Below are 27,137 nucleotides of genomic sequence, written 5' to 3' on the forward strand. Positions count from 1 at the left end.
GCTTACTGAGGGTTCTGAGCCCATTGCTGAGAACTACAGCTCAGAAAAAGAGATTCCTTTCAAAATCGGGCCATTCGCTGGCAGCGCGCCAGGTCCCCCAGGAGCGCTGGTGGAGACGGACCATGGGAGTGATGCTGTTTTCACAGCTGCCGTCACAACATCACTCCCACAGCCCGTGGGTCAAGGAGCCATTTCAACTTTCCAGTCTTATTATTTAAGAAATCCATTTCGTAAGGGACAGCGGCCGTGGACAGTGATTCCTCTGATGGGCCTGGCCAAAATGAAAGGAAACCTTCCAGGAAGGATTCCCGTTCTCGAGGCCATTGAGAACATTCCTGATTTCGTGGGAAGAGGTTGATTCCAGCCCTCATGGAGGACCTCGGAGGGGTCAAGACTTCAGTGGGGCGGTCACTAGAGATGTGCTCGAACCAGCTGGAAAACTAGGATTAGAAGTGGGGCCTGAAGGTGGGGCTGAGATGCTCAGGGTCAGACTTGAGCAGAGGGGGAGCGGCTGCTTCTCAGGGATGAGCGAAGAAGCGGTTTCCTGAGGGGATCCGCCGCTGGGGAAGATGCTGTAGAGGCCGCTGGGATGGCCACAAACGATTCAGCGACACACTTAGCCGATCCGGCAGCAGCAGGATTAGAGAAGTTCTCCTGTGGGTCAGATGCCATCACACAGCGTTGCATGCGGCAGAGAAATCAGTCATGGAAGGGCAAGCGTCATTCCCGTCTGATTCTACGAGGCTGCCGGGGCCTCTCCAGCCTGCCGCCGCCACCACCCCGATCCGTCGGCAGCCGTCAGCATCGAGGGGAAGCCTCCCACCAGCAAAAGGATCATGACTCCCCGAAAGCTCAGAGGACGGTGAGCATTTTCTAGCAATAAAGAATCTCATCATGAGGACACGGACATTGTGGCTTTCGACACAATGCTCCTGCACACGTAACAGGGAAACCAGGACGGGAGAGTCCCTTCGCCGCCATACCCGCTCTGTTGTGGGGGTCTGGAACGAGTCCGCAGTATCTCTGAGGTGTGCCCGTGTGTAGGTATAATGGAGTGTGACTTCGCCATGAAAAGGGATGAACTGACACAGGACACAACACGGCTAAACCTTGAAGACAAGCCAGACCCAGAAGGACAGATGTTTTACGATTCCACTTACAGGAGGTCCGTAGAGCAGTCAAATCCATGGACAGAAGCAGGACAGAGGACACCAGGGGCTGGGAAGAGCACAGCGGGAGCAGTGAGGAGGTCCTATTTAATGGGTACAGAGTTTCTGCTTGGCATGATAGGAAGTTCTGGACATAGACAGTGGCTGTGGTTACACAACACCGTGAATGTACGTAATGCCACTGAGTTCCATGATTAGTCTACATCTGGACACAATTCCTAACACGCACACTCTCGGAACAGAGGGACAGCCGTGAGCATGACAGACGAGTTCTGAGTACGGGCTGTCTCTTGACCCCCCACCTGAGCCCGGCCTGGAAAAGGAGCAAAGAGCTTCTGCTGGGTTCATGCCCCGCCTTCTGAGCCCACAGCCTCCCTATGGGGTGCTATATCCTATGCTATGTCCCCCACTACACCAGGACCTACACCCAGGAGTCCGCATCTGCATCACAGGAGAAAACAGGGCAAAGTCTGTCTTGGAGACTTCTCAGGAAGTTAGGAAGCCCACAAGCACTTGTAGCATCAACCTTTTCCATTCCCACCAATGTCACGGCAGCGGAGCTCATGGCAGGCCTGCCGAACCGGGGTAACAGGCGTATTTACAACCTCATTAACACCTTTCTTTGACCCTGGTCTGACTGCCAGCCTGGGGCGGGTTTCAAGCCCCGGCCTTGTGGTGCTCTGCTTGCTCTTCTCATTAATTCAAAATCCTCCGAACTACGTAAAAGGCATGTGGCCCTGTACACCTCCGGGATGAGGCCGCCTCCACCCCGCCCGGCACCATGCGCAGACCCTGCCGAGGACACCCAGCCTCAAAGCCACAGCATGGGTCTGCTCTGGAACGAGGCCGCCCCAGCTCCAGGAGCAAGAGGGCAGTTCCGAGCACCTGTGGGGGCAGGGCAGGGCAGCGTGATGCCTGGCTGTTGGCCTGGCAGGCTCCACGCCTTTACAGACAGACTGAGCACCAAGGAGGAAGAAAGCCTCAACTTATTAGAAGAGGAATTCTTTAAAAAATAAATTTAACAGGGCGCCTGGGTGGCTCAGTCGTTGGGTGTCATGATCCCAGGGTCCTGGGATCGAGCCCCGCATCAGGCTCTCTGCTCGGCGGGAAGCCTGCTTCCTCCTTTCTCTCTGCCTGCCTCTCTGTTTACTTGTGATCTCTCTCTGTCAAATAAATAAATAAACCTTTAAAAAATAATAAATTTAAAAATACATGTACCATTTTCCTGCCTTTATTTCTGATTTTAAATTTACAAGACACCCCAAACACTGCCAAGCACATGCTTTTTTGGTCATAATTTGCCCGAACTCAAGTGTCTCCTTGACCTTCATGTGAAACACAGAAATATTAGAAAGGCTAAGCCATTCCTTAAAACCGGCCGTAAGTACTTTTCCGGAGATACGTGCTCGAAACATATGCCTTCGTTTCTTCCTGAAGGAGCTTCCAGGAGGATCTTGCTATCTCTACTGCGCTTCCTAACTAGGAGGAGGAGAAGCGCACTTATCACATCCATCTACTAATTAGCAAAACTACACAAAACTTGGGCTTTGGCCCAGTTCTGCGTCCCTCTGCGCTGCGATCCCATCTTTGGCAGGAAAAGACCCTGCGTTCTAGAGGCAGCGCAAGCGAATTACACGTGTTTATTCCCATTACCCTAACAAACACCCCAACAGAAAATTCCACGCTAGAAGGAGTCCAAACGCACAGTGTCCTCAATTTTACCCACCAGCGGTCAGACCTCTCAAGCCAGCGCACACAGATGGACCGACTTCTGCACCCACGGGTCTCAAGCCACCTCCCGGCACGGCTTTCCGGCTCCGCAGACCTGACGGCGTTCCCCGGTCTGCCGGCCCCTGAGACTCCACCCGCGCTGTCCTCCCCGCCCCTGGCTAGAAAGATGAAGCTCTCGGGGCACGCCACACAGCAGACGCAGCTTACAGACGTGGACGAGGCTCCTAGCACCGGGGCTGTGGCACGTGCCTTCTCCCCAAGAGGTACCCCGAACCCAAGCGCCCGCAGCATCTCTACGAGGGAAGCAGCCCAAGAAAGGAACAAACGAGCTTCCGGATGTGACACTCCAGGGTGACCCGGATGGAACGTCCCCTCTCCATGCTCCGGCTTCCATTGCTCTGCCAGTGGCCCAGGCGCAGCTGAGAAGGATCTGCGAGCTGGGGGCACCCTGGGACACTCCGGCAGACATCATCTGAAGAACTCATCCAGCGGTCTGGGCGCTCGTTGGGAGGCCCCTTTTCCTGATCTCTCCTGTATGGAAAGTGGAACTTCTGAGTGTACAAATGCCCAGAACAGCGTTAAGGACTGTGTTTCCCACCGACCAAGTATCTGTGTCACAATAAGCGACTTCCTGATAGCGAGCGTACAGTGTTTCGGAACACAGGAGTCGTGCACACCAGTGACTCTTCTGGCTTTCTTTATTCAAAAGTAAAACAGGCACAAAAAACAGAACTGAAACGTCCAATGTCACCTGAACTAGCAAGTTCACCGAAAGGCTTAAAGGTGAACTTGCATTTTAGGGAATCAATTATCACTACTAGAGAGAGAATGAATTGTTTTTCAAAACATGTATCTCAGGAAAATGCTGACCAGCGGGGCACGTGACTATTTCATCCCCTTCGTGCAGGGGAACCCAGAGGTCTTGGGAAGTCCCCTGAGCAGCGGGAGCCGCTCAAAGACAGCCCTCCTCCAGGTCCTGGGCGTGGGCCTCGCCGGCCGGAAGGATGGATCTTCCACAGCTGCCCCCTGGCCGGGTCAAGCAGCCACCCACAGGCACTCTCGCTTGTAGGAGGAAGTGGTGTGGATACATACGCATTCACATCCCTCTCGAGTCACTCATATTCTACCGTCTATAACACTTGGCGCACGGTGACGGTTTCGGAACACAAAGTGGGGGCCTGGGGGAGGGGAAGGGACACACCGAGCGCTCCTATGCGTCACGCTCCAGGGTGCGGAGGTCCTCCAGGAGCTCCTGGGCCACGGTCTGCAGGTGCGGGTTGCGGCTCTTGGCCATGGCCACGATGCGCTGCAGGGGCAGGGAGCTCCGGAACTCGGAGGCTGACTTGGAGAAGACTTCCGGCTCCAGGACCACAGACTGGACGAGTCGCAGCGCGTGGAGACACACCTCTGTGTCCGGGTCTGGGGAAGAGAGGGAACGCTTCTGGTTAGAATGAGACTCTGCAGGAACTGGCGAAGTCTATCGGCCTTTCGGAACGACAAGTCTGATGGCTCTGTGACCACCAGCTGACCGAGACACTGTCACTTCTTAAGTTAAAGGCTTAGCACCTAAGAGCGACACAACAGAACTCAATGACCATTGATTTAGTGATGTCCATCCTCAAAACCGCCCGCACTCGGATAGTCTGAAGATGCGGAACTAAAAATAAGAGCGCCTTCCTGCTGCCAAGTTGCTCGCAGAGCTGCCGCGGCTGCACCCACGGAAGACTGTGGAAGAGGTACTGCCCCGTCTGTACTTGGAGCACATTGGTCCCCCCGAGCCCCACACAGGCGCAGCAGCTCCCTGGGGCCCCCAGGGCCCCCAGAGTCATGGGTGGCAGGACACACAGTGCCACCTTGTTCCCAAGGAAGGCTCTCTCAAGTCTGGGAACTTAGTGGCGGGCACGCGCCACAGCATCGCCGCAGCATGGCTGGGCGTGAAAAGCCCGGCGCGGAGCCACAGCCGTAACCAGGAGGCTCCGGCTGTCCTGCTCCTCGCGCCTGCCGACCGGGAAGCCTCAATGTGCCGTCCGTCCACTCTCAGCCAGATGCTGTGATGGGAACCAGGCTCAAAATCAATCCCTCTTTCTTAGCGCTATGCTTAACTCTTTCAACAAGTGAGTGGATCACAAGAGCAGACTCGGGAAGTCCGTGGTGAGAGCTGCCGCGTGTGGATGCTGCCGCAGGCCCCGCGCTGAGCCGGGCCTCCAGGGCCCAGTGAAGACGGCAGCGCTCCATCCAGGACGGAGGGCAGGACGTCCTGGGCCTGGACCATTTGAGTCCTCCTACTCTGGGGGAGGACATGGCAACTCCCCCCAGTATGGGCCGCCTAGAGCCCCGCAGCGGAGAGTGGCTGCCACAGGGGGGAGGATCGCTGGGAAGGCCCTGGCACCCGGACGCAGATGGACAGGAGTTCACCCAAAACAAAGAACTCCCCTTGTCCCCAGCATCAGTGCAGCAAACTCCCAGCAGCCAGTAACAGCCGTCACTGCCGGGAAAGGAGCGAGAGGAAGGAAGGTGACCCCTGAACACAGGCACAAGGGGAGGGCCAGCCACGCAGGGGGAGCAGGTGCCGAGGAAGACATTCGGGCAGCCCAGCTCTCGCCTCACCCCGCAGGAGGAAGAGAGGAGACTTGGACGCCTGCTGTGCACAGAAGGCGAGAACAAAACCCACACCCGTCTCACCGCACACCGACAGCCCAGCAGGAGAGGATGCACGGCCACGTCCACGGCCGTGCTGACCTCACCCCTGCTGCAGACAGGCCGGCTCACTGCGGCCCCGAGACCAAGTGCCACCCACGAGTCATTTCTGTACAGGCTGTGAGCAAAGAGTGATTTTCACATTTTAAAGGGACACTTTTTTTAAAAGGGGGGGAAGAAGAATGTGCAGCAGAAACCACATATGGCCTGAAAGATATTTACTATTCAGCCCGTTACAGAAAAAGTCTGCTCTTTTGCTCTGCACACAATGTCCAACATCTAATCAGAAATTACAACAAAGCAAGGGAAACAAAAGGCCCACGGTGAAGTGACGAAGTAATCCAGGGCCAGACCCAGACATGACCCAGCTAGAAAACGAATCTGAACCAAACAGGATTCATAGATGGGAAACACCAATGTACGTTCCTAGAGCGCATCTGATTGTAATGTAGACCCTAGGGCAAGTCATAAAAAAAGTGTTTAAAGCATAAATGATAAGCCAACAGTACCATAAAATAGAATATTAAAATAATCTAACAGTGAACAAAAAAAGAGGAAAAAAGAAACTAGAGATATTTTTCTATTTTTCTCCAAACATTAAATGCAAATAGTATCAACACACCGATGACACTGAAAAGAAATAAAAATTCTAAAAAAAACACCGATTAGAAGCCGGAGGATGCACAAAACAGCAAGACTTCACTATACATTGCTCACACGACACTCAAGATAAATACAAAGACAGAGGTTAAAAGTAAAAACAAATATTTAAAATACGCCAAACACTACTTAAAAGATGGCTACAGAGCCTATATTATTGCCAAATAAAGTAGACTTCAGAACAGGAAATGTTACCAGGACCACGGGGTAACAATGCCTAATTACAGAGCGGTCACACACCAAGAAGACAGAAAAGTCTCAATCAGGTATGTGTGTACCAAATGACAGAGCTTCAAAAGACACAGCAAAATAGGATAGAACTCTACAGGCAAATCGATTCTCAGTTAGAGCTAAGAACTTGAATGTTATTCCCATTACTGATTTTAAAAAGTAAGGAAAAGAAAATCCGTAAAAACACAGAAGCCCTGAACACTTGAGTTTGAGCAAGGTCAGCCCGCGATGACCAACTGTATCCAGGTATCAGTAACAGTACTTTGGAAACAGAATTTTTTAAAAAGACTATCATTCACAATAGCACCAAAAACATAATACATTTAGGTATAGATCTCACAAAATATGTGCAAGATCTGTATGCTAAAAACCATAAAACACCGATGTTAAGAAATTAATGACGTAAGTAAACGCAGAGAGAGAACGTGCTTATGGACCAGAGGACCCGACACCGTTGTGTCAACCTGCCACACCCAGCGCACTCCTGGCCAGAGTCCCAGGAAGCTTGTTTGTAGAATCAACAAACTAATTCTCAAATTTCTTTGGAAAAGGAAAGGAATTAGGACAGCCAAAACAGTTTAGAAAAACAGTGAAAGACTCAGAGTACTTGATTTCAAGACTTAAGAGTTACCAAGACAGTGTGATACCCATGAAGGGACAATCTGAAGGGACAATCGGAGATAAATGGAACAGGATTAGCCTGAGGGGGTCATTGGTTGGGTGACAGCCATCAGCTCAGGTCACGATCTTGTAGTCCCAGGATCAAGTCCCACATGGGGCTTCCTGCTCGGCAGGGAGTCTGCCGCTCCCTCTGACCTCTCCCCTCTCCTGCTCTCTCTCTCAAATAAATAAAATCTTTAAAAAAGAAAGAAAGAAAGAAGAATCAGAATTAGAAAACACTGGACCACACCATAGTTTTATAAAACCTCAACAAACATACAAATGCCATTTTACATTCTTTTTAAGAAATGCATTTTAATTAAAAAAAAAATAGCCTGAACTCAACCACAAAAGGAAGTTTGGAAAGAACCCAAATACATGGAGACTAAACAGCATCCTTCTAAAGAATGAATGGGTCAACCGGGAAATTAAAGAAGAATTGAAAAAAATCATGGAAACAAATGATAATCAAAATACAATGGTTCAAAATCTGTGGGACACAACAAAGGCAGTCCTGAGAGGAAAATATATAATGGTACAAGCCTTTCTCAAGAAACAAGAAAGGTCTCAGGTACACAACCTAACCCTACACCTAAAGGAGCTGGAGAAAGAACAAGAAAGAAACCCTAAGCCCAGCAGGAGAAGAGAAATCATAAAGATCAGAGCAGAAATCAATGAAATAGAAGCCAAAAAAACAATAGAACAAATCAACAAAACTAGGAGCTGGTTCTTTGAAAGAATTAATAAAATTGATAAACCCCTGGCCAGACTTATCAAAAAGAAAAGAGAAAGGACCCAAATAAATAAAATCATGAATGAAAGAGGAGAGATCACAACTAACACCAAAGAAATACAAACTATTATAAGAACATACTATGAGCAACTCTACACCAATAAATTTGACAACCTGGAAGAAATGGATGCATTCCTAGAAACATATAAACTACCACAACTGAACCAGGAAGAAATAGAAAGCCTGAACAGACCCATAACCAGTAAGGAGATTGAAACAGTCATTAAAAATCTCCAAACAAACAAAAGCCCAGGGCCAGACGGCTTCCCGGGGGAATTCTACCAAACATTTAAAGAAGAACTAATTCCTATTCTCCTGAAACTGTTCCAAAAAATAGAAATGGAAGGAAAACTTCCAAACTCATTTTATGAGGCCAGCATCACCTTGATCCCAAAACCAGACAAGGATCCCATCAAAAAAGAGAGCTATAGACCAATATCCTTGATGAACACAGATGCGAAAATACTCAACAAAATACTAGCCAATAGGATTCAACAGTACATTAAAAGGATTATTCACCACGACCAAGTGGGATTTATTCCAGGGCTGCAAGGTTGGTTCAACATCCGCAAATCAGTCAATGTGATACAACACATCAATAAAAGAAAGAACAAGAACCATATGATACTCTCAATAGATGCTGAAAAAGCATTTGACAAAGTACAGCATCCCTTCCTGATCAAAACTCTCCAAAGTGTAGGGATAGAGGGCACATACCTCAATATCATCAAAGCCATCTATGAAAAACCCACCGCAAATATCATTCTCAATGGAGAAAAACTGAAAGCTTTTCCGCTGAGGTCAGGAACATGGCAGGGATGTCCATTATCACCACTGCTATTCAACATAGTACTAGAGGTCCTAGCCTCAGCAATCAGACAACAAAAGGAAATTAAAGGCATCCAAATCGGCAAAGAAGAAGTCAAATTATCACTCTTCGCAGATGATATGATACTATATGTGGAAAACCCAAAAGACTCCACTCCAAAACTGCTAGAACTTACACAGGAATTCAGTAAAGTGTCAGGATATAAAATCAATGCACAGAAATCAGTTGCATTTCTCTACACCAACAACAAGACAGAAGAAAGAGAAATTAAGGAGTCCATCCCATTTACAATTGCACCCAAAACCATAAGATACCTAGGAATAAACCTAACCAAAGAGGCACAGAATCTATACTCAGAAAACTATAAAGTACTCATGAAAGAAATTGAGGAAGACACAAAGAAATGGAAAAATGTTCCATGCTCCTGGATTGGAAGAATAAATATTGTGAAAATGTCTATGCTACCTAAAGCAATCTACACATTTAATGCAATTCCTATCAAAGTACCATCCATCTTTTTCAAAGAAATGGAACAAATAATTCTAAAATTTATATGGAACCAGAAAAGACCTCGAATAGCCAAAGGGATATTGAAAAAGAAAGCCAATGTTGGTGGCATCACAATTCCGGACTTCAAGCTCTATTACAAAGCTGTCATCATCAAGACAGCATGGTACTGGCACAAAAACAGACCCATAGATCAATGGAACAGAATAGAGAGCCCAGAAATAGACTCTCAACTCTATGGTCAACTCATCTTCGACAAAGCAGGAAAGAATGTCCAATGGAAAAAAGACAGTCTCTTCAATAAATGGTGCTGGGAAAATTGGACAGCCACATGCAGAAAAATGAAATTGGACCATTTCCTTACACCACACACGAAAATAGACTCAAAATGGATGAAGGACCTCAATGTGCGAAAGGAATCCATCAAAATCCTTGAGGAGAACACAGGCAGCAACCTCTTCGACCTCAGCCGCAGCAACACCTTCCTAGGAACAACGCCAAAGGCAAGGGAAGCAAGGGCAAAAATGAACTATTGGGATTTCATCAAGATCAAAAGCTTTTGCACAGCAAAGGAAACAGTTAACAAAATCAAAAGACAACTGACAGAATGGGAGAAGATATTTGCAAATGACGTATCAGATAAAGGACTAGTGTCCAGAATCTATAAAGAACTTAGCAAACTCAACACCCAAAGAACAAATAATCCAATCAAGAAATGGGCAGAGGACATGAACAGACATTTCTGCATTTCTGCATTTCTCGGGGTCCTGGGATCTAGTCCCACATTGGGCTCTCTGCTCAGCGGGGAGCCTGCTTCGCCCCTCTCTGCCTACTTGTGATATCTCTCTCTCTCTCTCTCTCTCATGAATAAATAAAATCTTAAGAAAAAAAAAAAAGGATTCCTCAAGTAACTCATGGCTGTCTTAATGTAGATATTTCATAAAAGACTAAATACAACCTTATCTTGACAAATATAGCCGGACCTTCACGAACTAGTACTCCCCACTTTCAGCAAACAGAAAGAAATTCCTTAGAAATTTACATTACCTCTGCCCCCACCCCTCCCTCCACAAACTTAAAAGTATGTATAATCAGATGCTCCTCACCAAACCCAGTGCAAGTCTTCTAGTCTATGGACCTGTGCTATAATTAAAGCACCTTTTGCACCATAAAAAAAAATTAATTAATTTGAAAAATAATAGCCTTTTCAACAATCAGTGCTGGAAAAAATTGAACGCTCATAGGTAAAAACAGAAAACTTGAATACATACCCTTGCCTCACATACAAAACTTACATGAAAATTAACAATAGACCTAAATGTAAAACCTAAAACACCAAGAACTTCTGAAGAAAACAAGAGAAAATCTTTGTAATCTTGAGTTTGGTAAGAATTTCTCAGATATAAAACCAAAAGCACAATCCATAGAAGAAAAAAATGAGTAAGTGCTATCAAAATTAAAAACATCTGCTCTTCCAAAGATATAGTTAGGAAATGAAGAGATGAACTAGTAGGCCAGAAGAAAATACTTGTAAAACATGTATCTGATTTATTAAAAAAAAAACTGAATACAGAGCATAAACTCAAAAATACTCAATAATTACTAATAATAAAACAAACCACCCAATAAGAATTGTCAAAATATTGGAAAAGACACATCTTTTCACGTGCTCACTTCCCATTCATGTATCTACTTTGGTTAAATATATCTTCAAATATTTTACTCACAGTGTCTTTACTCATCGTTGAGAAAAATCTGGAAATAACCCAAACATCTTTCAACTGATGAACAGATAAAAAGAGACCATGGCATCTCTATAGAGTAAAAATGTAAATAGCAATAAAATAAATTAACAACTGATACACACAAAAACATGATCTATCTCGAACTATGCTGAGAAACAAGCTGGACTCTAAAATCTGCACCCGTCACGACGGCGCATGTGCGCCCCTGGACATGTCAAAGCCGCAGGAGGAGAGAAGAGAGAGACCTGCAGCTGCCAAGGCCTGGGAGTGAGGAGGGGTGACCCCACCGTGGCACGGAGAATACTCTGCGGAGATGAAACCGTCCTGGGTATTAACTTCGGTTTACATGTATGGAGGCGTAGGTCGCAACTCTTGGAACTCTGTACTGGTAAGTGGATTTCACCCCACGTAAAATTATAACTCAGTAACACTGACCTTTAAAAAAGGGAAAAAATCACATTTTTGGACCCTCTTCCTTACTCCCTTCCCCTAAGCAATTGCTTTTTCCCCTCAAGGACTGGTTATCTATCTATCTATCTATACATACTTTCTAAAGATTTTGTTCATTTACTTGACAGACAGAGATCACAGCAGGCAGAGAGCCAAACAGAGACAGAGGAGGAAGCAGGTTCCCCGCTGAGCAGAGAGCCCGATGCGGGGCTCGATCCCAGGACCCTGAGATCATGACCTGAGCCGAAGGCAGAGGCTTTAACCCACTGAGCCACCCAGGCGCCCCTGGTTATCTACTTTCTAAACAATGTCTGGGGCAGGGTCAGGCACAAGTGCAGGAGGATGCTCTCTCTGGAGAGCACAGGAATTCTGCAAAAACATACCCATAAATTCGAAGACACCCTGTCCTCCGTACTGTGTTTCCAGAGCCCGTAGGCCTCTGCCCTGCAGACAGGAGACTACATGAGTCCTCTGCGGCCAATCTGAGAAAGCGTGAACGGTGCTGGCCCGTGAGTTCCCGGGGAGCAGCTGCCCCGGCTCTCACCGCGGTCCAGCTCCCGACCGCACCCCAAGCAGGGCGTCCGGCGGCAGAAACCGCTCCCACGGTCCCCTCTAGCGGAGGTGACGCACGGTGCTGCGCTCGTTTCGGGCGCACCGTGCAGCGACCCAGCCCTCCTGCGCGGTACTCACCACCTCACGCACACTCTGGAATCCCCACCGCCCATCCCACCCGTCCCGCCGCCCCCCTCCCCTCTGCTGACCGTCAGTTTGTTCAGGGAAGGGTCTGTTTCTTGATTTGCCTCTTTTTTATCCCTTGCTCGTGTGTCTCGCTCGTTTCTATTTCTTAAATTCCACACGAGGGAAATCATATGGCGTTTGTCTTTCTCGGACTCCTTTTGCTTAGCATGGTACTGTCTGTAACTCCATCCACATCATTCAACGTGGCAAGACTTCATGCTTTTTGGTGGCTGAGTGATATTCCACTTTATATACATGTATATATATATATATATATATATATGTATGTATACGTGTCTCTCACACACACACACACACACACCCCACATCTTTATCCGTTCATCAGTCACTGGATACCTGGGCTGCTTCCCCAGTTTGGCCACTGTAAGTAATAGTGCTCTCAAATAGGGGTGTCCGTATCCCTTTGAATTAGTGCTCTTATATTTTGGGGCAAATATCCAGTACTGCAAATACTGGGTCACGGGGTAGCTCCGTTTAACCTTTTGAGGACACTCTGTACCGTTTCCCAGAGCGGCTGCGCCAGCCCGCATTCCCGGCAGCAGCGCGAGGCTCCCCTTTCTCCGCGTCCTCGCCGACGCCTGTCGTTTCTCGTGTTGTTGATTTTCGTCATCCTGACGGGTGTGAGGCAGGCTCTCACTGTGGTTTGGATCTCCATTTCTCTGCCGATGACTGATGTTAAGCATCTTTTCATTTGTCTTTTAGCCATTTCAATGTCTTCTTTGGAGAACTGCCCGTTCAGGTCTTCCAGCCATTTTTTAAAGATTTTATTTATTTATCTGACAGAGAGAGACACAGTGAGAGAGGGAGCACGAGGAGGAGGAGTGGGAGAGGGAGAAGCAGGCCTCCCATCGAACAGGGAGCCCGATATGGGGCTCGACCCCAGGAAGCTGGGATCATGACCCGAGATGCAGGCAGAGTCCTGACCCACTAAGCCACCCAGGCGCCCCCCCAGCCATTTTTAAAATTGGATTATCTGGGGTCTCCGTGTTGGGTTGCATCAAGTCTTTATGTATTTTGCATACCAACCCTTCGTTGGATAGGTCATTTGCAAACGTCTTCTCCTATTCTGTAAGTTGTTTCTCAGTTTTATTGATGTTTCCTTGGCTGTGCAGAAATTTTTTTTTCTTGAAGACAAAATTTATTTTATTTATTTTTGTTTTTATTTCCCTTGCTTCAGGAGATAGATCTAGAAAAATGTTGCTATGGGTGATGTTAGAGAAAGTACTGCATGTGTTCTCCTCTAGGATTTCTATGTTTTCAGGTCTCACATTTAGGTCTTTAATATATTTTGAATTTATTTTTGTGTGTGGTATAAGAAAGTGGTCTAGTTTCATTCCTCTGCGTGTAGCTGTCCACTTTTCCCAACACCATTTGTTGAAGAAATTGTCTTTTTCCTATTGCATATTCTTTCCTCCTTCGTCAAAGATTAATTGACCATATAATTGTGGGTTTATTTCTGTTCCATTGGTCTGTGTCTCTTTTTGTGCCAGTACCATACTATTTTGATTACTACAACTCTGTAATATAAATTGAAGTCTGGAATTGTGAAACCTCCAGTTTTGTTTTGCTTTTTCATTTTCAGGGTTGCTTTGGCTATTTGGGGTCTTTCATGGTTCCATATAAACTTAAGGACTGTTTATTCTCGTTCTGTGAAACATGCATTCTGATAGGGATTGCATTAGATCTGCAGATTCGTTGGGTATATGGACATTTTAACAGTATCTGTTCTCCTGATCCATGAATACGGAATGTCTTCCCATTCCTTTGTGTCACCTTCAATTGCTCTCATCCCTGCTTTATAGTTTTCAGAGTATGGATCGTTCACCACCTTGGTTAGGTTTATTCTGAGGCATTTTATTATTTTTGGTACAACTGTAAATGGGATTGTTTTCTTAATTTCGCTTTCTGCTGCTTGGTTATTAGTGGATACAAATGCAACATGTTTCTCTTTGCTGATTTTTGTATCCTGTGACTTTACTGAATTCATGTATCAGGTCCAATAGTGTTTTTAGTAGAGTCTTTGGGGTTCTCTATATAGCGTATCATGTCATCTGCAAATAGTGAACGTCTTTCCTCTTCTTTACCAATTTGCATGATTTTATTTCTTTGTGTTGTCTGATTGCCGTGGCTAGGACTTCCAGCACTACGCTGAATAAAAGTGATGAGAGTAGACATCCTTGTCTTGACCTTGACCTCAGGGGGGAAGCTCCCAGTCTTTCCCACTATGATGTTCGCTGTGGGTTTTTTATATATGGCCTTTATTATGTTGGGGTAAGTTCCCTCTAGACCTACTTTGTTGAGGGTTTTTATCATGAATGGGTGTTGTACTATGAATCTCACCCTTAAACATGAGAAGACAATGCATATCACCAGATCTCTGAGAAAAAGATGGTCATCATTTTCAACAGAAACAAAAGGAAGGAAAAGAAGAGTGTTCAATGAGAAGAAAAATTTAAAAAAATATTAATACCTTCCTCAAAGAGATAGAAGAAGTTATATCATCCATTATTCAAGAATGAGATGTTATATTTTTTAATTTCAAAAAAAGGCAGTTAGAAATTAAATGCATGATAGTAGAGATGAAGATCTCAATAGGAAGGATGGAAAATAAAGTTGCGGAAATCTCTTAAAAGTGATGCTAACTACTGGGTGTTTACCCCAAAGATGCAGATGTAATGAAAAGAAGGGCCGTCTGTACCCCAGTGTTCATAGCAGCAATGGCCACGGTTGCCAAACTGTGGGGAAAACCGAGATGCCCTTCAACAGACAAATGGATAAGGAAGATGTGGTCCACATACACTATGGAGTATGATGCCTCCATCAGAAAAGACGAATACCCAACTTTTGTATCAACATGGACAGGCCTGGAGGAGATGATGCTGAGTGAAATAAGTCAAGCAGAGAGAGTCAACTATCATATGGTCTTGCTTACTTGTGGAGCATTTAAGGAATAACACGGAAGTCATTAGGAGATGGAGAGGAGAAGTGAGTTGGGGGAAATTGGAGGGGGAGATGAACCATGAGAGACTGTGGACTCTGAGAAACAAACTGAGGGTTTTGGAGGGGAGGGAGGTTGGGGTTGGGTGAGCCTGGTGGTGGGTATTAAGGAGGGCACGTACTGCATGGAGCACTGGGTGTGGTATATAAACAATGAATTCTGGAACACTGAAAAGAAATTAAAAAAATAAAAAGTTTTTTATAAGTGGTACTAAAAAAATACAAAGAGACAGAGAACAGAAGAAAAGACTAGAATAGGAGGCTCAACATTCAAATAACAGATAGTCCAAAAAGAGAAAACGGAATAAACAAAGAAAGGGAATCACTCAGTAATGACTCAATAATTCAAAATGATTGAAAAAAGATTACTAGAACTAAAAGAGCTAAGTTTCTAAACTGAAAGGGGCCCTTTTAGTTTCTACCAATATTATAAAATATACATGTAATACCTCAGTCAAATCAGCATAAAATTTCAGCTCAAAAAATGAAACAAAATTCTATATGCTTCTAGAGGAAAAAACAGATCAGATACAAAGAGTTAGGAGTCAAAACTGCTCAACACTGCATACTAGAAGATACAGTAATAGTCTTCAAAATTCAGAAATTAAAAAAATAATTCTAACCTGAGATTCTATACCCAGCCAAACTATGACTATTTTAGGTGAGGGTAAAGTAAAAATCATCCAAACACATACTATCTCAGAAGCTTTGTCTCCCACACACCCATTCTCTGGAGACCTGGCAGGACATGCTCCGCCTAACAAGGAAGTACACGAAGAGAGAGGACAGCATGGGTACACAGACAGAATCAGGAAGGCCAACACACGTGAAAGAGAGAATCCGGTTGGGAGGAAACACAGACGAAGTGAAAGGTAATCACTTTATGTACTCTACAGGAGGGACATAACACAGAATTTAGGTCTGTTCAGGCCACAGATCAGCAAATTCTGAGCTTTAACTACTCACTTTATCTTTTAAAATAATCACGGGAGACTTATTACTTGAGACAGAAAACATTCCTAAGATGGCTCAGTTACCAAGTTGGGAGATGAGTGAATCAACCAGAGTGAGAGAAGGCATTCACCTGACTCCAACACAAAAACAATGTAGATATGAAGATTATTGGACGAGAGTTTTTAAGCAGCCAATATAAAAGTTATTAAATGAGCTATTGTAACCTGCTGGAAGCAAATGGAAAAAAAAATCTCAGCAAAGAAATCAAAGATATAAAGAAGAACAAAGGGGAAACATTAGAACTGAAACATACAATAAGTGAAATTAAAAACTTGACAGAGAAAGAGGGACAGACAGAGGAAGGATCAGTGAACTAGAAGATAGCACCATAGAAATTACCCAACCTGAATAACAGAGAGAAAAAAAACACAGAGCCCCTGGGTCCAGTGGGACCATAAAGAAGATCTAACATCTGTCTCATTGCAGGGCTGGAAAATAGTCTAAGAAACAAGAGCTGAGTCTTACCCTATTCGGCAGAACACAAACCTACTGATCTAAAAAGCTGAACAAACTCAAATTGGGATGGACCTCAAGAAATCTATGCATTGCGTGAAGCACAGGGTGTGGTGCGTAAACAATGACTCTGGGAACACTGAAAAAAATAATAAAATCACACACACACAAAAAGAAATCTATGCCGAGACACATCATAGCCCAACTTCTGAAAACTGAAAACAAAGAAAATCTTGAAAGCTGCAAGAGAGAACTGAGACGTTGCCTATGAGAGGAAAAACAATCCAATGACATTGGATCCCTCACCGGGAACCACAGGCACCAGAACAGAGTGACACAACACTTCCCACATGTCACAAGAAAAGAATCATCAACCCAGAATCCTATACCCAGTGAAAATGTCCTTCAGAAATGAAGAGGAACACCAGACGTCCTCAGATGAAAGAAAATTAAGACACTCTGTCACCAGCAGACTACTCTCACAGCAAGGCGGCACCACACAAAAACGGATCTGGGACCATTCGCCGCAGCCCCGCTCAGTGACGTCCCCGCTGAGACCACAGATCAGCTGCACCGTCCCTTCCGTTCAGTCAAGTGGCCTGAAGGGACTGGGAACCGACAGCAGGCGTTCAAGCACACAGGTGCCCTAGAAAACAGCCCAGAGAGTCACAAGCAAATGCCGTTCCCAGCAGGACTTCTCCCGCAGCCCTGAGAACCAGCCCCGCCCCACCTCCCAGCACCTTCCCCTGTCATACGTATGTCTTCGATGGAGCCCCGTGGACTTCCCAGAGCCCCACTCTTCTGTCCAGCCCTCACCCAGGAGCCCAGAGCACTCACCCACAGACCCTGACCCAGCCCATGTCCTGCTGCCCTGTGTCTGCACTCTGCCCTCCCTCCCCGTGCGGCCCTCACAGGCCCCTCCAGGACTCTTTTCCAATCCCTCCAGTGGCCTGCTGTTGAGCCACTGCTGGCCATCTGGGCAGCTTTGCTGCACCTCACCAGTGCTAACTTCACAAGCCGCAACACAGGCCCAGGATGGGGGTCCCCCAAGTGCCCATTACACGACAAGTGGACAAACAACTGTGGTGTATCCACGCAGGAGAACATTATGCGGCAGCAGAAGGATGTACTGACACACAGTACAGCACAGACGACCCGTGAAAACACACTCAACGAAAGAACTCACAAATGACAAAATTCCAGCTTCGTGAATGGCCCAGATTAAAGGAGATGCACAGACAGAGAAAGCAGATTCGCGGTTTGCAGGGGCTGGGGGAAGAGAATGGGAGTGGCCGCTAATGGGCTGGAGATTTCTAGTAGTGATGAAAATGCTCTAAAATTAGATAGACCGTGTCATGCTTGCACAACTGTTAACGTACTAAAAATGACGGAATCGTACACTGTAAATAGCTGAATTTCATTGTTTGTGAGTTCTACCTGTTTTCAGAGAAAGAAGATTAGTAGGAAAATTGTCAAGATTCTGATGAGAGCTACAGACGAGGCTCTAGTAGGGCACCGACGTGGATCTCCTGTGTCAGTGACTCGTCTGTGGCTCCAGAAGGTGCTAACATCAGGGAAGCAGGTATCACTGAATTACTTTTCTCCCGCGGCTGGCGTGCCATTTTTCTCACACAGCTTTCAATGTTGTTTTCTTTCTTTGTACAATCTTATGGGCACCTCTTCTGCGAAGTTTGTCTAAGTCTGAAGGAATAAACTGAAGAGAGAGCTGCTAAAGGGTACTCCCTACACAGGAGGAAAGTGATAAAAGAAATAATCCTGGAACGCCAAGAAAAAATAAAGAACAAAAAGAATAAAAATAAGGACACGTACAATGAGCTCTGCTTCTCAATTACTACAGAGTGTAAAATTATGTGGAAAAAATTCCCATTTTTCTTGGATGGTCTTGTCAAAATGAAGTTAAATTTTGCATCAACTGCACAGATCTTACCTGTACAATGCAGAAGGTGTGTGTGTTTTTTTTTTTTAAGATTTTATTTATTTATTTGAGAGAGAGACAGTGAGAGAGAGCATGAGTGAGGAGAAGGTCAGAGAGAGATGCAGACTCCCCGTGGAGCCAGGAGCCTGAGGCAGGACTCGATCCCGGGACCCCGGGATCACCTGAGCGGAAGGCAGCCGTCCAACCAACTGAGCCACCCAGGCGTCCCCAGCTCAGAAGGTTTTGACACGTGTACACACCCGTCTGAACCATAATCCCGATGGGATACAAAACGCCTCTATCCGCACAAAGCTCCCTCGTGCCCTGTCCCTTCCAGTCAGTCCCCGCCTTTCACAACCGACGTCCTGATTCCTACGGACACAGAGTCACTTTGCCCGTCCTGAAAATCAGACAAGTGAGCCCGCGCGATTTTCCTAAGCATTATCTCGTTCTTAAAGCTCTGGCAACTCGAAACAAATGAAGTAACAGTCTGCTTGGCTTTTTTCTACATTTCTACCCGGTTAGTCTCCTCCTGACATTCTGGGGATGTTTTCTTCTCACGAAGTCCTGCTGAGCACTTAGAGGGACAGGAAATCACTGCCCCATACCGAGCTTCCTCCGAAACAGTATGCGGATCTCTTCGTAAACGTTTCCACATCGCGGAGCGCGGAGGATGTGGGAGAGAGAAATGGGCGAGCAGAGCCACCGGCAAATCCGAAGTCAGCCGCGCCTTCCCTGGGTGACATCCTTCACAGTTCTGAGCTCTCCCGCCACTGGTGTCTGTCACAGACGCCTCTGAGAAGCACTCGGCTCACACGGCCACATCTGTCCCCTGCAGCAGCATCTGGAAGGAGCCGTGCCTGCAGGCAGGCTTAAGGAACGCGCCACGCCCATAACCCGCTGGGCTCCGCCAGGTCCGCCGACCCCATGGGCCGGTTGCTGGGCCGGAGGACTGACTGCTGGCCGCAGGCTCAGTGGCAGGCAACTTCCCTATTATTATCTGCAGGGATTTGGGGAAAAATTCAAACTGTGAAGGCCAGGATGTAACCAGATTTCAATAAAAGCATAAAGAATTCTTAATTGCGTTTCTTTGAACACAGACCCTGAAGCGGGTACGTGCTGACCCGGGTTCCTTAGAAAGGAGCCCTGAGACAGGCCCAGCTGCCCGACAGGAAGGAAGGAAGCTCGGAGAACCCCCTTGCCCGCCTCTCCCTCACTGTCCCTTCCCTTTGTCCACACACGTTCGTCATCACCGTCACGCTAGCTCCTTGCGTCCCAAACTGGGCCCCCCGGACCCCGGGGTCCCCAGACGATGACGGGTGTTTCCAGCTACCCCACACCCACCCCCCAGGGCAGGAGAAGGAAGGACGTGGTGAAACAGCACTCCGGGAATCAGGCCAGCGCTAAATGAGGACGAGGGGACAAGGACAGGTCACCGAGACACCCACACACCCTGTCAGATCTTGTCCCGGGCACTGCCTCCCGTGCCACACTTCCCAAGCACAGGCGCTCACGCGGACACAAGGAAAACCACCAGACCGAGCCCGATGGGTTTCCTGATGGCTGAACTGGCTCCTTGAAGCACGGCTCACACACACACGCTCACGCTCACACACATGCTCCCAACACGCTCACACTCACACACACATGCTCTCACACACACACACATTCCTGACACACACGCTCACGCTCACACATGTTCCTGATACACACACTCACCGTCACACACATGCTCCTGACACACACACTCACACACACGCTGACACTCACACATGCTCACACATCTGACACACACGCTCACTCACACACACACACCCACACACACTCCCGACACACACACAGGCTCTCACACGTGTTCCCGACACACACGCTCACTCACACGCGAGCTCCCATACACGCTCAGAGGGTCCTTCTGGCCGCAGTCCGGCCTGAAATGAAACGAACCCGGCTCCCTTCCTTGACTGCCCTGGTGACCGCCCTTGTCTTTGCCAATCCCTACACTGAACGCGCAGACGAGAACCTGAGGCGAGGGGGCAGCCTCCTCCAGGACAGAGGGCAGCAGCCTACGGAGGGGACACACGTCGTCATCCAGAGCCACTCGCCAGCGCCATCTCAGCAAAATTACCGAAACACAGGCTCGCTAGGCGTTGGTTGTTAAATCACCCACATGGTTCCCGGCAAGACCAAACGAGGAGACGGCTCAAACCGTCTCCCGAGATGCTCGGCACGGGGCTGGCATTCCACAAACAGCAACTTCCACACCACAGGGGACAAACAGCCCACTCTCCACAGGCGACCCGTGCTTGCCACGTGGCCTTCGGTGTCCTTCCAGCAAAGCAGGACACTCCGGCCCTGGGGCTCTTGCCCTGCCGGCCCCTCTGGAGAGAACACGGCTTCCCACCTATCCCACGGGCCCAACGATGACATCTGACGGCTCCAGGTTACGGAGGCCCCCACGTGCCTCCCACACAAATGTAAATGCATGTTACTCCTGAAACACCACAGAAGATGCCTCTAAAATTACTTTTCTGTGCTGTGGTGGAGGGAAAATTCATTTCTAAAAACTCCCATTAAAATAAGACAAAAACCCCATTAAAATAAAACCAAAACCCATCTTCACAGACCAACCAAGCCTGATTCTCTCATTCCCTAACCAGGACACGTTACTGAGCCTCAAGCATTAAGACAGACACGTTCACGATGTTTAATACTGCCACAGGAGTCCTCGTATGAAAATAATGGTCTGAGTAAATTTAGCACTTCCATAAAGGCCGGTGCGCGCTCGCTTTCACGGGTAGCGTCTAATCCCAGCCAAGCATCTTGTCGGCCATCTAGAAACGGCCCCTCGGCCAGCAGCACAGCTCTTCTGCCACCGGGGCCACTCGGAGATAAGCCCCACATCAGCCCTACCTTCACTCAAGGAACTGACGAAAGACGAAACCAACCCAAAAAGGCAACACGTCTGGGGAATGTAGCGATAATCTTGACACCCAAGCAGGGAAAGGGAGGGGCCCACTGCAAGCCGCCTGCAGCAAAGGACACAGAGACCGGCAAACCCAGGAACTTCAGGGCAACTACAAAAGGTTTGACGACAGAATCCTGCTAAATTACAAGAACAATTAAAATATAATTTTATTTTTAACTCACAAAAATCACCATCTACTAAATGAAACTTATCCAAACGGAAGCAAACGGTCACCTGGTCAACAGCTGGCTCCGGCGGGGGAGGGCGGGGGTCGGCAGCCGCCTGTGCCGCTGCCCCAGGAAAGGGCTCTGCAGCCTGCAGCGTCCCGCCAGGGGTCCGCGTGGGAAGCAGAAACAGCCGGGGTGGGGGGCTTCCGGGCACTGCCGCTGGTGAGAGGAGCCCTTCCACTGAGTTCCTGCCCTGCCACCAAAGAGTCGGCGACACGGCCGCTGTGCAGAACATCGTCGGGGCCTCTCCTGAGACCGCCTGCAGAGCCCATCCGTGAGCCACACGCGGACATCAGTGTCACCGCCTCAGGTTCAACCCCACACCGTTGGTGGGCGTCCAAAGCTGAGTGTGTCCTCGCACGGTCAGGCCACACCGAGCCGGCAGCGTATCTGACCTTCGTCCACGCACCACGGACCAAGGGAGGAACCTTGAGGCTGGGCTTTAGGCCCCCGACCACCCACCCCCACACAGCTGAGCCCCTGCCTCCCCAGCCCACCGCCGACCACGGCTTGGGAGCGCGGGAGCGCGTGGCGCAGGCAGTGCTGCTTTGGGCACCACATCCTCCTGGTTTCCTCCCCCCCGCCTCGCTTCTTTGCGCTCCCTCCCCCTCTTCCCCCTGCGCTGAGACGGTCAAGGTCTGGAGACAGCCGTGAAGACCTGGGGCAGTGCTCGGAGCAGGGGCCGGCCCTCGTCTGACGGCAGTTTCCCAGCTCATGCTGGCTCTCCTGACGCTCCCCAGCCCTCGCCAGCCTCTTCCACTCCCACGTTCTCACGGCCCGGGCCTGCCACCCGGCCTTTGTGCCCGTCCTCGGCCGGGGCGGCTCTGCTCTCACACCTCCGCGGGGCTGCCCTTCGGTTCACGCGGGCCTCGCTCAGATGCCTGGAAAGCAGCCCCCGCCATCCCCCGCCAGCCCCTGGTGCTGCCCCGCCATCATCCACATCGCATGACATACGCCATTCTGTGTCGTCACGTCTCTCCACCCGCGTGTAGACTGCCCGGGGAGGAGTTCCGTCTTGCTCACTTCTGAGCCAGCGACTGTGAGGACGGCCCGGAGCTCGGTGACCGCCTGTTCTAAGTGAGCTCCCCGAGGGCCGGGAGCTGCAGGGCACCCAGGCCTGGGCACTAGCCACCATGGGGACAGGTAAACCCGCAGCTCGACAGCAGGGACTACAGACGGGACGCTGAGCCCAACATGAGCCCATGTACTTCATGGGAGACAAAGAAATACACCCTCTATCTAGTCTCTCTGACCTAGAGATTTTTTTCTTAAATTAGAATAGCTCCCAGCCACTAACAAGCAAGAAAGCAGAAAGTGCAAATATGACCCGCTTGTAATACTTAGCACAGAATACTCTAGAAGGAACGATCAGACATGAAGACGGGCATCTGGAAAGGCTCCCCAGACAGCGCCTTCAAGTGGGTTTTGACAGTCTGGGAGCCTAACGCATCAACCATTAGATAGATGACGAGGACGTGGACTGGTAGAACTTTATGCAGTAGCTACTTTGTTTAAATTTTTCTTTAAAAATCCAAAGAGATATTAAAACTTCAACCTTTCTGAATTAACATGCCCTCGTAACGGATGTGAACATCTTGGCTTCTTCCGCGAGCTCATCTGCTTCGGAATCACACTCCAGCAACAGATTCCTCGCTTCCCTCTTTCCAAAATCACTCCTCGACTTTTTCAACGTGACACTTTAGACAACAGATCACACACAGAGGGAAGGGGGGAAGGTGTTACTTAGCCCAAGTAGGAATTTGCTCCTTTTCTAAAATACTCTTGGGCGGCAGACGGCTCCGCTCCGGTACACGGGCAGAGGCTGCACCACAACCGAGCTAGTCCCACTTCAACACACGCCAAAACACAGTAAAATAAGCAGATGCCAGTGAGCATAACAGAAACACCCCTGGCAGACACGGAAGTCTCAGAAGGGTGTAGCCTATTAGATGAAGGCAACATGTCATTTTTATAGTCCACATTCCGTGTCGGGGGAGTTATAGACAGCATGGCCCAGCAGAAAACACACGAGCTCAGCAGAGGGTCCGCAGGCAGAAGGCCAGGACGCGAACAGCAGCTGCAGTCCTTCCAAAGTGTCAGGCTGCGACAAGGCAGTTGCGTTCTCTGAGCCTCGACTTCCTTGTCAGCAACCAAGAGCACGCGGCCGCCGCAGAGTCTGTACGGAGCGCAGAGAGTAGCGTGTAAGCGGCGGGCGAGGAATGGGACCGGAACTCCCACTGGCTGCAGTGCTTTCTGTCCACACAGCCCAGCCCCTCCTCTATAAAACAGCCTCCTCGGGGCGCTGGGGGGCTCAGTGGGTTAAGCCGCTGCCTTCGGCTCAGGTCATGATCTCAGGGTCCTGGGATCGAGGCCCGCATCGGGCTCTCTGCTCAGGAGGGAGCCTGCTTCCCCCCACCTCTGCCTGCCTCTCTGCCTCCTTGTGATCTCTCTCTGTCAAGTAAATAAATAAAATCTTTAAAACAAAACAAAACAGGCTCCTCTGCTCTGTTCTCCTGACCTGTCCACAGTGTTGCCTTAGCTAGGCTACAATTCTCTGTTATCCCCAAATAAACCCATTTTGGTTGGTAAGTTAACTGGCAGTTTTATTTTTAAGGTCAACACCTTAAAGGAAGACTCATTAAATATAAATGCAGGGTAGGTTACAAAAATGGAAATATGCTTTTGATGTACATATACTTTTAATATATGTTGTGTATCTTATATGTGTATTTTGTACATACATCCCCATAAGTAGATAAATATTACTAATCAGAAAGAAGTTGCAGTGGCTGTACGGACCTCAGCAAAGGAGAATTCAGAGGGATCACGGCCAGGGACAAGGAAGGACACTGCGGAACGATCAAGGAGTCAATTCCTTAAGCGGACAGGACAGCCCTACACATGCGCGCGCCTACTAACACAGCTGCAAAACACACAGGGTGAAAACTGACAGGAGCTAAAGGAACACGGAATCCACAGAGATGGCCACAGATTTGACCTCCCTGATAACTGACAGGATATGGAGACAGAAAACCAGGAAGGACAGAGAAACCTCAGGAGCAGCTTCAACCACCTTCAAAGTACGACACGTCACCCAACGACAGAAGAACACACGATCTTTTCAAGTATATGAGGAACATCTGCAAGACAGACGACACTTGGGGCTAGAAAACATCTCAGTGAATTTAGGAGGATTAGAATCATACACAGTATGTTCTCTAACCACAGCAGAAATAAATTAGAATTCAAGTCACATGGTGACTCGGTTGTCCGACCCTTGATCTCAGCTCGGGTCTGAATTTCAAGGTCATGAGTTCAAGCCCTGCGTTGGGCTCCACACTGGGTGAGGAGCCTACTTTAAAAAAAATCAATAAAATGGGGTGCCTGGGTGGCTCAGTGGGTTGAGCCTCTGCCTTCGACTCAGGTTATGATCTCAGGGTCCTGGGATCGAGTCCCACATCGGGCTCTCTGCTCAAGCGGGGAGCCTGCTTCCTCCTCTCTCTCTCTCTGCCTGCTGCTCTGCCTACTTGTGATCTCTCTCTGTCAAATAAATAAATAAAATCTTTTAAAAAAATCAATAAAAATGTCTGGAAAATCTTCAAATATTTGGAAATTAAATAAGCCGATCTAAATGAGAACAGGTGCCACACACTGTATCACAGAGTACGGTGGTGTCACAAAGCAGATACATGGTGTCAGAGGTCCCCAGAGGTCAGAAATGCTTTATAAACATTACGTTGCATGCTTGATCAGTCGTGGGTAATCATTTCGCTTTGTAGTAAATCCACACATATTCGTGCACCAACACATTCTTCACTGCAAACAACCAGGGATGCTCAAGAGGTCCCCTGATACAAATGCAGACCCTCGAAGACCCACAAAGTCTCTCCTACCCCGTGAAGCTCTGGGCCACTCCTGTCTTAAATGCGCTCACAGACAGTCCTCTGCTCGGGCGGGGGCTGCCTCTCGCCCAAGCTGGCTCGCTCCCTCCCATCGTCTGCTGCTACGCTCGGCACTCCTGCCATCCCCAGCCCTGCAGCCCCTCCGGCCCTCCGCCTCGCTTCTGCTCTGGCCCAGCCACCCTGCACTAGAGCAGCCCCGACACCCAGCCCTCCCCTCCCAGGACACCAGCAGCGCGCCTCGCTCCTCGTGGGCTCACGGGTATGCAGGGAAAATGAAATGAATCCGCAGAGAACCTAACAGTGAGCATCTTCCCGGGAAGTCACTGGCCACACTCCCGCATGGGTGAGCAAAGCTGGGTTTGATCCTGACTCCCCGCCTTGCGGGCACTGCGGTCCTAGAAATAGCTTTTTCTGAAAGCCGCTGCTCCACACGACAGATGGGTGGGCAACCACAGCCCAGTGCACGGGTGCGGGGCTCCTGCACACTCACGCACACCACAGACCAGCCGGCAATATGCAGAGCGGGGCACCGGCTGGCGGCTCGGGGTGAAACGAGGCAAACCCACGTCCTCCAAACGTACGCGGGGGAACCGAACCGCAACCGCGCGGCGAGGTCGGAAGCCGTGCTGCGGCCCCCGCGGCCCGACCGGGCTCCTTCATTCATCGGACAGAGGCCGACGGGAAACCATGGGCCCCGAACCACACATCACGGCTGCGTGTGAAGCAGGAACGGGGCAGACGACCTCCCTGGTGAGGCGGACCGTGCGACTGCCGCGCTGTCTGGGCTCCTGCAGGGCAAGAGGTCGCAGACAGGCAGTGCCGAGGACTGTGCTCGGAAGGCACAGGACATGGGCCTACCGCTGGAGCCAAACACTGAGCTGAGGGACAAAGGAGACGCCACTGGCTTCTCAGGTCCTCTGCCCGCACGCTCTGCCTGTCCTTCCCTCCCGTTCCCATGCTTTTGAGGCAACTCTGCGGTGAGTAGTTTGGTTTACTGGAGTCAGAAATGAGGAAGGTGCTCTGGATGGGGACAAAAGGGTCCTATCACCAGCAGTCACTGCCCGGAGATCAAGGACTCCATTAGGACTGCAAACCTCAGCTTCTGCGCGGAGAATACGCCGAGGCAGCTTTCCAGCATCCGGATCATTCCGAGCCGCGAAGGGAGGAGGCGCAGACCGTGGGCCGGGCAGCTTTCTTAGCAAACCGCCGTCAGCAAGCCTTCCCCTGGGGAACGCTGCGGGCACAGTCATGCGCTTTCAAGCCATTGATCTGGTCCGCAAGGGGATGTGACAGAAACTAATCCGGCCCTATCGGTCAGCCAGCACACCCCGGCAGACGGCTCTGAGACACCCCACAGATGCGCCAGTCGGGTCCTTACCTCGAGAGCACCGGTTCTCCAGCCCCCTGCAGCC

The 27,137-nt window shown here is 49.0% G+C and overlaps 1 protein-coding gene across 12 annotated transcripts in view; it reads right to left on the bottom strand.

Moving 5' to 3' along the window:
- Nucleotides 1-3,580: 3,580 nt before the first annotated feature.
- Nucleotides 3,581-27,137, bottom strand: part of HSF2BP (heat shock transcription factor 2 binding protein) — a 103,708-nt gene continuing 80,151 nt past the window's right edge. For 6 of the 12 annotated variants that reach the window (XM_059164853.1, XM_059164858.1, XM_059164852.1 and 3 more), the window contains 2 exons: nt 11,856-11,916; nt 3,581-4,319 (listed from right to left, as the gene is read on the bottom strand). In XM_059164853.1, the coding sequence (XP_059020836.1) occupies nt 4,118-4,319; nt 11,856-11,916 (263 nt within the window). In that variant the 3' untranslated portion in view covers nt 3,581-4,117. The remainder of the gene's footprint in view (nt 4,320-11,855; nt 11,917-27,137) is intronic. The other 6 variants (XM_059164860.1, XM_059164856.1, XM_059164857.1 and 3 more) reach the window with 2 other exon arrangements.

Source organism: Mustela lutreola, chromosome 2, assembly GCF_030435805.1.
Source record: "Mustela lutreola isolate mMusLut2 chromosome 2, mMusLut2.pri, whole genome shotgun sequence".
Classification (NCBI taxonomy): Eukaryota; Metazoa; Chordata; class Mammalia; order Carnivora; family Mustelidae; genus Mustela; species Mustela lutreola.